At 44.2% G+C, this 12,503-nt stretch overlaps 1 protein-coding gene across 1 annotated transcript in view; it reads right to left on the reverse strand.

Annotated features, from left to right (window-relative positions):
* The window catches only part of ppargc1b (peroxisome proliferator-activated receptor gamma, coactivator 1 beta), a gene marked incomplete at its 5' end in the record, with an annotated part of 147,344 nt that extends 138,663 nt beyond the window's left edge, over positions 1 to 8,681 (reverse strand). The window contains one exon of the mRNA XM_080746179.1: positions 8,601 to 8,681. Within this exon, the coding sequence (XP_080602305.1) occupies positions 8,601 to 8,681 (81 nt within the window). The remainder of the gene's footprint in view (positions 1 to 8,600) is intronic.
* Between the last annotated feature and the right edge of the window lie 3,822 nt (positions 8,682 to 12,503).

Raw genomic sequence — 12,503 nt, forward strand, 5'->3', positions numbered from 1 at the left:
TTTGCGTCGCCCCCGATCATCGACCCAACGGTGGTTTTTCTTAGCTCGTATCCTCCTTTTTTCTCTCCTTGCGTCTTTCCCCCACTCATATTCCTTTGTTTGTATCACTTTAGATGTATTAAACTCACTGAATTAGGGGAAATTATAGGCTGGTGCAGGAGCTCTGTTACTAAGCTGCCATCTTGTTCAGCGCCACCGGAAACTCTCTGTTTTCACTACTTTTGTGCGCCGGCGTTGTATGATGAAGCAGTGCTTTACTTTGGGAAAAAAATTACAAATTTAAAACTTGGAGATACGAGGTTTCTGCCCGACAGTGACGATATCTCTCTCTCTCTCTACTCTCTCTCTCTCTCCATCATGCATGTGTACACACCGTTGCTGGTCCACACCTAAGAGGAGCCGTTTGGAAATCACTACTGTACATGAGGGTGTGAGCTCGTGCGTGCGTCACATCATCACACATCGTGTCACCTTTAGAAATCAGTTATTTTCGGCGAGAGCAAAGTATAAAATTTGACTTCAAATGTTGAAGAGAGAAAGGCGTATAGATAAGATGGAAGGATGGGAAGAATAATACGGTTCCCTTCCTCTGCTAAAGTCCCGTGGGAGGCATCATCCTTCCGGCTCACAGGCTCACGCCTCCGGGGACTTGCGGTTGTGTGTGTGTGTGTGTGTGTGTGTGTGTGTGTGTGTGTGTGTGTTCCGAAGCTCAAGATGCTGCTCAGTCACGTCTGTGTGTGTAATGACTGTGTGTGTGTGCCTGCGTTCCTGCCTGCGTGTGTGTGTGTGTGTGTTGGAAGGTGCTGTTGCTATCTAGCAAACTGCGAGGCAGGTGAGCGCCTATCAATAATTAATTACGTGGTGATTCATCATCTGCGGCGCTCGAGCCTGCTTGGCATCAAAGGTTACCGCTAGCTAGCACTCAATACACATACCCATGTTGCACACACACACATTGAGTACTGGCCTTGGTAATGGCAACACTACAACATTCCTCTGCATTGTCGTACACAGTAAAATCCTCAGTGTTAACTTAAACTAGTAAGACGCCTCAGGGCGACAAGCGACCTCGCCCTTTAGGCCGAGGTCGCTTGTGGACATCAGGGATGTGGACATCAGGGATCTCCATATATGTGCATAAAAGGGATTTGTTCCCCTGGCATCACAGGGATCTCTCTAACAGGGCATCATTAATATTGATGACATCAGGGAACACCATATATGGGCATAAAAGGGATTCTGTTAGTGTGACATCACAGTGAAGCCAGAGCGTGATGTCAGAGCGGCAAACCCATTCTGGTATAGTGGTTCCCCTGACATCACAGTGACATCAGAGCATGATGACATCATGATGACACATTTTTACGGTCTATGGGTTTGTCCATAGAATAATGTGTACACGTCTACACGGACAAGCTCTGACATTTCAATTAACACTGAGGATTTGATTGTGTAGTCCACATATGGATCATGATTGCGGGTGCATGTGCGCGCGCACACACACACACACACACACACACACACACACACACACACACACACACACACACACACACACACACACACACACACACACACACACACACACACACACACACACACACACACATCAAATCATTGTCATTACATCAGCAGTGAGTGAACAGTCTGCTTTTTAGTACTATGACTAAGGAAACATCAGTCCATCTATAATCAGTTTGATCAGTGATTACGACCACATGTCGTCTGTCTCACTGATTTAAAACACTTAAGACACAACATAGGCTTAATGGACGGAAAAGGAAGGAATGACACAGTAAAACAGTGCGTGTCCCGGTCATAAATAAACCCAGGCTACTGTGTGTGCTTTAAGCCTGCATACTGTAAAACCAGCCCTGCTATCTATTGGCTGTCATGTATGTGTCAGTTTAACACAGCCAAGACCTGATTCCTCTTTCTATGTATACTAGAGAGACGCCTCAGGGCGACATGCGACCTCTCGCCAATTCTTGGCCATCTGGCCAGTGATGTGTATCGGACCAGTTACCCATATATGGAGATCCATGTACTGAATATAGATATGGGCTTAATATTTGTGACATCAGTGATCTCCATATATGGGCATAAAGGGATTCTGTTAGAGTGGTTCCCATGACATCACAACATACAATATATTTTATGCCCATACATGGAGATCCCTATCTGAACCAGCCACACAGATATGGGCCGTGTCTTGGCCATCTGGCCAGTGATATATATCGATGACATCAGGGATCTTCATATATAGGCATAAAAGGGATTCTGGGGAATACCCATATATGGACTTTTTACATAGGTGATGTCACCTGTGATGTCAAGGTGATGTGTCAAGGGAACCAACCCATAGACTGTAATAATGTGTACACACACGGAGACAAGCTGTGACATTTCTCATGGTAAACTGCGACCTTCGGTCGCAATCATTTAGATATATATAGATATAAATATGAAGAGAACAATCACAGACAAACCAGTGTGTGTGGTGTGTGCACGCATGTGTGTGCATGCGCGTGCATGTGTGTGTGTGTGTGTGTGTGTGTGTGTGTGTGTGTGTGTGTGTGTGTGTGTGTGTGTGTGTGTGTATGTGTGCACGTGCGTCGTGCGAGAGCCCCGAGTAGCCAGTTGGAGGGACAGGTGAGTCATTCTGTATCAGAGAAGCTGAACACATAGCACTGCAGTACTCTACATCACGACGCAGACAGAGAGAGAGGGAGAGAGAGAAAGAGTGTGCGTGCGTGTGTGTGTGTGTGTGTGTGTGTGTGTGTGTGTGTGTGTGTGTGTGTGTGTGTGTGTGTGTGTGTGTGTGCGACTGTGCGTGCGTGCGTTTGAGAGAGATGTTAGAGGCCATGGGTGACAGTGGGAGAGGGGGGTAGAAAGAGAGAGAAAGAGAAAGAGTGGGAGAAAGAGGGAGAAGGGGGTGAGAAGAAGAGAGAAGGGGGGACAGGGAGTCATATGGACAAAAAAGGAGTGGAAGAAAGAAAGTAAGAGAGAGAGAGAGAGAGAGAGAGAGAGAGAGAGAGAGAGAGAGAGAGAGAGAGAGAGAGAGAGAGAGCGCAACAGAGTGAGGAGGATGGGGGAGAAATTGCGAAAGAAAAATAGAAGGGTTAATAATATATGGAGTATGGAAAGAGCCAGGACATGACGAATGGCATTACACAGACAATAAAAAAAGATTGCTTCGACTTTAACACTTGCAGAGTTAAATTAACACCACCAGGTTTTTATTACTAGGTACTAGAGACCTGGCTGGCTCGCCGGTTTGTCTCCCAGTCAGTCAGTCTGTCAATGTGGCCGTGGCCGTGGCATAAATGACAGGTCAGTCTAAATGTAGTCAGCGAGACTGCATGACTTCCGCTGGTAATGTCACAGCTGACGGCCACGGCTGACCGCTAAGCTAGAGGACACACACACACACACACACACACTGTATATACTGTTATACTGTATATACATAGTATATGTAACAATGTACCATAGCTGAGGCCTTTCAGCTCTCACAGTTTCAACGAGATGCAGCATCACAACCAATTATCTGAGAAAATAGTAGAAAACGTCTCTCGGGGAGATCACTGAAACACTGAAGGCGGCGACAAGACACAAAGCATGTGAACTAATGGATCAAGTTACAAGTTACAGACACTTGCAAGCATTGAGGGCTTCCTGATAAATGTCTATCACACACACACACACACACACACACACACACACACACACACACACACACACACACACACACACACACACACACACACACACACACACACACACACACACACACACACACACACACACACACACACACTGTATGGCTTGTGTCCTGTTATAGAAGTCTGTTGCGATTATTGGTTAAGGCTAAAGCCTGATATAGTTGTCTGACAGTGTCCTGGGCTTAATATAGCCACTTGTAGATCTGCTATTTTTGGTGTGGTGGGACACCATGGTACGAGGGAGTCTAAATTAAGCATCAGTAAGGTTCACTGATCTGCCTGTGTCCAAATCCTCTTGAAATGGCCAGGCTTGCTAGACCTCAACGAGTGATCAAAATAAAATAAAATACAACAAATAAGTAAAATAATCTGTGTTGTTTCACTCTGTGGGTGTAAAATTGTGCCAAAAAGCAAGCAGATAAAATAGGCATTTACACATTTACAGTGATTCACTGATATTCTTAGACTGAAACTTATCTTAGATAGAGACATGATTTACCCTACCAGTCAAACGTTTGGACACAGCTTCTCACACACATTGAATAGAAGCTGTGCCCAAACTTTTGACTGGTAGGAGTAGACTGTCAGTCACAGGAGAGACTGAACTCGTGACCTGTCACCTTTCTGTTTTGTGTGTATATTTTGGGGTGCTTTTCAGTAGTTGTGTTTTGTGTGTTTTGTTATCACCCATAATAATGGTGTCCCCATTCATTTTATTTAAAGAAATAATAATAAAAAGTTGCAATAATAGCAGCTCTACAACCTCGCCATGCTAAGCTATAGCTTTTTGGCCTTTACTGAAAGTGTACAGAAGATGGATGGATAGGAAGCAGGGAGAGAGAGAGAGAGAGATGGGGAGAGACATGCAGCAAATATCACCGGGATATGAGCATGACGTGTGTCATGTTACAACCCAACACAAATTTGTGCTTTGATGACAATGTGATGTGTGGACACCACAAACACAAATGCATCTGTGCCAGTAACGGCTGAAAAGTTTGGGGAGATTGACTGGATAGGCCCTTGGGCTGAAAAAAAGGCAGGCAGTGCAGGTTTTAGATTGCATTGTTTGATAATATTGGGGGATATGCGACTCCCCAGCCTACACGCAAAGCAAGCATCATCCCCATCACATTCATGTAGAAAATGACATTGTTCTGTGTCTGCAGGCTATTTACAGTAAGTACAGCACCACTGAAGAGCAACCAGGGGATTGCGAGAGAGAGAGAGAGAGAGAGAGAGAGAGAGAGAGAGAGAGAGAGCGCAGAGGTGTACTAAGTACTGTTACACAAGTACTTGAGGTATTTTTACTTTACTCTTTTGCAGAAATCCTCTACTGGCAAAAAAACACTCCTTTCCCGTTGCAATGCATTGGCGGAATGGGGATTCCACTCTCATAGGTAGTTTGGTGTGACTAACAGAGTAACAGAGTATTTCTAAATTGCAGAGTTAATACTTTTAATCAAAGGGGTACTGTCACCTAAAGGGGTTGAGGGGCAGATTACACTGTGACATGAGCATCTCTGAAAACAGTCTGAAACAGTCTGAAGCTCATGTCACAGTGTAATCTGCCCCTCGCCCCCCAACAACAGCTGACCAGTACAGTAAGTAGTCATACCGTCAGGCTATACAGACAATTAATTTGATTGGCATCCCCACAAGGACATCATAAAAATATTAACTTGTTTTTTAAGATGATTCTTAAAGTGACAGTAACCTTTTAGGTGACAGGCCCCCTTTAAGTAAAAGATATGAGTACTTTTTCCACCACAGAGGCGTCAATTGGGTATGGCAGGGTATGGCAACTGCCATACCTTGGCTACAGGGGGAAAACATTTAATGTACTTCTTAAAATAAATTCATCATTCCTGTTGCTAAGGTATGGCAACATGAATGGTTGCCATACCTTAGCTTTTGCTGAACTGACGCCACTGTTCCACCACTGAGAGACACTGAGAGACTGAGAGAGAGAGAGAGAGAGAGAGAGAGAGAGAGAGAGAGAGAGAGAGAGAGAGAAGCAGAGCAGTCACATGCTGAATCCCAGAAAGGGAGGGCTGCTGTCACCAGCTACGTCAGCGCTCCCCTCCCCGCCCATTACTACGCACAGAGCAGGCACATGACTGCAGCAATAACCCCAGTCACGAGGACAGAGCGTAGTATTACAATGACCAGAGCTAGAGAGAGAGAGAGAGAGAGAGAGAGAGAGAGTGTGTGTGTGTGTGAACACCACCACACCAGACCTAATCGCCCTTGTGTAAATGTTAGCATATTGTGTCGTTTTGTAAAACAGATAACCTTGGCTGTGTGTAACTAAATGGTGGAGAAAGTGGGAGCTTTTTTAGCTGGCCAAACACGTGTTCATAAAAACACACCCACCCACAAACCCAAACCCACCTGCCCACGCACACACACACACACACACACACACACACACACACACACACACACACACACACACACACACACACACACACACACACACACACACACACACACACAGCCAGGAAGGAATGTCAATGTATTCTTTAATTTTGTGTTTGTTTGTTCTTATGTGTGTGTGTGTGTGTGTGTGTGTGTGTGTGTGTGTGTGTGTGTGTGTGTGTGTGTGTGTGTGTGTGTGTGTGTGTGTGTGCGCGCGCGTGCGTGTGTGTGTTCATATAGTCACAAAAAACGAATAAATACAATTGCAATTGAAATGGAATGCACTGCTTGCTTTGCATTAATTGTTTCTTATTAATTGCTCCGTTAATCTGGGCAAAATCCAGCAGCATGATGCATGCTGGCATGGGAGTAAAAACGTGCATTGCGCGGCTCGTGGCACCGCCGTTGAGACATTTATTCACAGCTATATAGTAGTAGCTATGTTGGACACTACAGTTTATATTTGAATGTGCACGTGACTGCTGCTGGGAATATTAATAGCCCACATGCTGGATAACCACACACACACACACACACACACACACACACACACACACACACGTCAAATTATAACCTGCTTAGCTCCGATCAACTGTGACAGAATGTCCCTGAGATTTGAGAATCGAGCATTAATCGCAGAGCAATCATCACAATAGGCTACGCATAGGCTAATCCTCCTGTGTCATTAACATGAACAAAATGTAAATGACCAAATCAAATGTTTAAGATACAATTACTAAATCAGATTATGATGAACTGCATTGCAATCCGTGCGCATTCATGATGGCGAAAATGTCTTGAGAATCAGAAATCGCTCACGAGTGCCAGCTGTAGAACCGAACGTTACAGTTCAACTGTCATCTTTAACAATGTAGGTTAGGCTACAGTATTTAAGCAACATTATTTATGCATAATGATGTTGTGTAAAGAGCAGAGTTACAGTTACGCAAACTGAAAACCGGGTCAAAACATTGACACGTTTTCATCCTCTCTCCTCTCAGATTCTCGAGAGTCAAATGAAACCAAACGGACCCGTACGGTGGTAGGATTTTACACTCTCAAGAATATCTGATCAAGGACTGAAGAAGGACACGTTATTATTCAACTTTGTAGCCTACCCAGTAGTCTACCCAGTAGCCTACCCATGCAGTGAGACGCGCACGACACGGACTGCAAACATCACGTTTCTTAATTTATGCATGTCTTTGATGAGCCGCCCCTCAATTTGTTTTATTTATTTACACAGTCGGCAACATTATATCGGTCAATGAAGGAGTAATGCATTGTTATTTAATTAGCAGTGGTGGGAAAAGTAGGCAAATATTTTACTTAATTAAAGGTATCAATACTGCAATATAGAAATACTCTGCTACACAAGTAAAAGTCCCGTTTTCAAAATGTACTTGAAAGTATGAAAGTAAAGTACTCATTATGCAGTATGTCCCATTTCACAAGCTTTCAAATGAAGCCTATATGTCTAAAACTATTTAGAAAATAGCAGATCTGCCGAAATATAGGCTATTAATAATCCAAGTCTACAAAGTAACTAGTATGCCTAACTAAAGTTTTCAAATAAATGTAGTGGAGTTAAAAGTACAATATTTAGATCTGAGATGTAATGGAGTAAGTAAAAGTATTAGCATTGTACATAAGTACATTTACTTGATTACTTTTCACCACTGGTTATTAGGCTATATCTACATTACAACATCCATTGTGGGGGAATATTGTTAAGATCCCATTCACATAATAATAATCACCAACGGACAGGCTCACATCAATACAGCATGATATAATCTAATCCATCTCAACCTTGCACTTCTGACTTCCAAGTCAGAGAAAAACACAGCAAGTTGCGCAACAGCCGGGGCTACAGTACAGAACAATACGATGACAATGCTTCCCCCGACATACAGTCAAGTTCACATGCTCCACACTGTCTCAGTGTCTACTGCCACTTCTCCCACGTGTCAAGATTTCCACGATACAACATAAAAGTTCCACGAATGCGCCGAAAAGTCTCCAAAAGCAGCAGCAAGCAGCAGCAGCTCCTCTGCTGTGCTGCATACTGATCAAGTTCAAATAGAAAACACAACAAGCCAACGTGCGATCGTTGTTTTAATGATCGCATACCGATGTCCTAAAATTGATGACATTTCCCCCTAAAAAAGAGACTCCACGTGAAACCCAGACGTCAAGCCACACACACACACACACACACACACACACACACACACACACACACACACTCACACACTCACACGCACTCACACGCACATACGCACACACACAAGCAGCAGACGCCGGCTCCGGCGAGCCTTCAGCCTTGGAGATGCTGCTGCTTGACAGCCCAGCTCACACAAACCTCAACATTTCCAACGATAACATGCACAGAACAGACCCCGGCACGGGGAACCCCGACATGTCGAAGGACATCGGGCTGCAGGTTCTTACCTGGCTGCCGGAGTTTTCTGTCAGGTAATTGAAGACGAAGGAAGAGAGTTCCTCATCTAATAGTGAAGCGCAGTCCGCCATCTTCTAGTGAATGAGAGCTGGAGGAGCCAGAGAGCCGAGTATAGAAGGAGGAGGGGACGCAACGCACCGACCGACCGACCGGGCAGCCATACGTTGCTGTTGCGCCCGCTGGCCGACTGAGGGCGCTGCCGTGCACACACACACACACACACACACACACACACACACACACACACACACACACACACACACACACACACACACACACACACACACACACACACACACACACACACACACACACACACACACACACAATGCAAACAAACAACACAGACTGTCAGTGGGGGGCTATGCATTTAATGTAGTGTGATCATAAGTATAAAGTAACTAAATACATTTACTCAAGTACTGTACTTAAGTAAATTATTTTAGGTACTTTTACATTACTGGAGTATTTCCCATTTTCCATACTTTCAGTTCTACTCCACTACATCTCAGATCCAAATATTGTACTTTTACTCCACTACATTTATTTGAAAACTATAGGCTACTAGTTACTTTGTAGATTTTGATTATCATTATAAAACATACATTAACCACTTCAGCCCAATATACATTTCGGCCATTTGAAAATAGCTGATCTACAAGCTCACATTGTGAGATTGTGACGCATTGTGAGCTTGTAGATCTGCTGCTATTTTCAAAAGATTTCTATACATTTTGAATACTTGAAATGGGACATTCTGCATAATGAGTACTTTTACCACTGGGGGCTATGCATTTAATGTAGTGTGATCATAACCAATTGAATAAGCGCGTGAAGAAGGTATAGGTGCCCCCCCCCCCCCCCAGGTGCCTCCCCCCCCCCCCCCCCCCCCCCACACACACACACACACACACACGTGGGGGGCAAAGAGAGGAAGAGTTAAAGAAAGAGAAACAGCTCTGAGCTATGGTGTCTCTTTTGCGGGCTAGGCTTGACGCAGCAGATGAAAACACTGAGAGATGCATCACAGAGACGGAGAGGAAGAAGCATTCCTCTTCCTCCTCCACTGGGGGAGTACTGAGAGGCCATGAGCCTTCTGTGGAAGAGAGTCACTCACTTCCATAGAAAAATAGCCTATATGTCTACACCCCCCCAATTACTCAACAAAATAGCGTGCATGTAATTTCAACCGAAGTTCGCAGTTTACCATGAGAAATGTGACAGATTGTCTCAGTGTGTGTGTGTACACATTTTTACAGTCTATTGGTTGGGTATATAATGGGTATTCCCCAGAATCCCTTTTATGCCCACATATGAAGATCCCCGATGTCATCGTTATATACTGGCCAGAGGGGCCAAGACATGGCCCATATCTGTGTGGCTGGTTCAGATAGGGGTATGTATGTATGTATGGGCATAAAATATATACTATGTTGTGATGTCATGGGAACCACTCTAACAGAATCCCTTTTATGCCCATACATGGAGAACTCGCCCGGCCCTGATTGGCTTTACTAATTAACATACGTTTCATGCCCATATATGGAGATCCCTGTCCCAATGTCATCCTCGAGGTCGCATGTCGCCCTGAGGCGTCTTACTAGCTAATTAACTACAATATTATAATAAAACAGATATCTGCAGACAATATTTCTGCCGGTCAGCAACACATGGTCATCACTGCATTGCAGCACAAAGCTGTGTGTGTGTGTGTGTGTGTGTGTGTGTGTGTGTGTGTGTGTGTGTGTGTGTGAGAGAGAGGGAGGGAGAGAGGTACAAACAGAATAAGTGAGTGTGTATGACTGTACATGTATTGATGTGCATGTGCAAGGGATTGAGGAAAGCTTGTGTGTGCCTGTGTGTGTGTGTGTGTGTGTGTGTGTGTGTGTGTGTGTGTGTGTGTGTGTGTGTGTGTGTGTGTGTGTGTGTGTGTGTGCGCGCGCGCGCGTGCGTGCGTGCGTGCGAGCGTGCGTGCGTGCGTGCGAGCGTGCGTGTGTGCGTGCGTGTGTGCATGCGTGTGCGACTGTGCGTGCATGTGTGTTAGTTCTCGTCTTTGCCAACCTTGAGCATGGTGATAACACAGCAGCCACGTGAGGTGCAAAACATTCTGACAGTCAGTAAAGACCCTCCTTATATTCACACACTGAGACCTTCTGTCTTTCCTCTTCTCTCCCTCTGCTGTCACTCAGTCACCATGAAGAGACTGGCATTGGGAATTAGATAAGTCTGGACATACAATTCAATTCAATTCAAATGGCATGAGGAAACATACCTTTACATGTTACATACACACACGCACAACTGTAAAGGTATCAGTGTTTGAGGTGCTTGTTCTTTCCACATAAATCCATCAATTAAGACATGTTACTCTCCCTGTCTGTTGTTACTCTGTTTTTCATCACTTCTAATCTCTCCTCCTGTTCACTTCCCCTCTCCTCTCCTCTATAGTTTGGACTGGAGAAAGACTGATTTGTGTATCAATCATCATTAAATTTTGTCATATCACTTTTAACCACGCCCTATTCTTGGGCGAACATTTGGTGTAGAGGGAAGGAGGGTGGCATAGGACAGAACCTGGGAGACTCCGGTCAACAAAACATAATGTGTTTAAGTGGCTAGGGCACCTCGCTGGCATTCTTCAACACTACCTGCAACCCAACCAAAAACAGGTTTATATGTCAAACTTTGCAGCTAAACTGGCAGCTCAAGGTGCTGCATGTGGCTGCCTGCAGTCGCTTTGATGAAGTGCAAACCTATGTAAGGTGACAGTCCAATCATGTCCATTTTTTTAAATGTGTTGTGATGCAGCCAGAAACACTTCTGCACCCGAGGCTTGGTTAGCTACAGTACCAATGCTAACAGGGAGCCTCAGGTGGTGTATGTGTCTAGCGATCATGTGTCATAAAGTGCCTTAGTGGAAATTCATTCAAGTTCCTCCTTTATGTGCCATTATGCCTAGCTCCTTAACAGAAAAGAACTGTCCTATACACTCAGATGGTGTGTGGCCATCTGTGGCTGGCCTTAGTGGAATTCGTGCCATCTACTGTAAGAGTTATGTTCCAAAATGTACTGGCAGAGTGGGGCGAACCATAATATTAGCCAACAGGATCACTTTCAGACCAACCAAACAACTAACCAAACAACCAGACAAACACAAATCTGGACAAACTAAAAAGCAAGATACGTTCAAACGGAAAGTCAGGGAGTCAGCCAGGCAGAGTCACGTAGAAAGCAAGAGAATAGACCATAGTTCTGTCACTGTGGCCAATAACATTTTTGCAAAATGGTTTATGGTTGATAAGCCTTTCTCAGGCAGAGAATCTCATAAGCTTTATCATATATGTCTATACATTGGTGTAGACAGTCAGACATAGGTGGGTCCAGCATTTGCAAAGTCCCCCCAGAGCAGCAATTTAACTGCGTTAGAACAGCATTTTAGGTTTGTCGGTCCATTTTTCTTTTATGTCGGCTCCACTCGGATCTCAGAACCAATGTCATTTTCAGGGGACCATTAGAGTTTGGGTCTGACATTTTGAACCTGTGAAGAGCTCTGTGTGTATAATATATAATGTAATATGTTCATTATTTACGCTAACTTCCTTATTACTAAGTGATTTTTATTGAAATGCAATGTTTTTAAAGCTTAAATATAAAGTCTGAAAATGACTAACATTTACAATCTGGTCTTTATCCAGAGCTACTTAGTGCTCATAGACAAACCTGTCAACAATCCTGTAGAATTTGCAAAAAACGCCTATACACAGCGTACCCAAAGTAAATTGATTGTTGTTTTTAAACCATTTGGAGTAATGCATTGGGCATGGTCTCATTTTGAAGGAAACATTTTGAAGTTTTACCCAGAAATAAATAATCACTCTGTGTGCAACTGACAT

The sequence above is a fragment of the Nannobrachium achirus genome, assembly GCF_963921795.1.
Source record: "Nannobrachium achirus genome assembly, chromosome: 17".
Taxonomy (NCBI): domain Eukaryota; kingdom Metazoa; phylum Chordata; class Actinopteri; order Myctophiformes; family Myctophidae; genus Nannobrachium; species Nannobrachium achirus.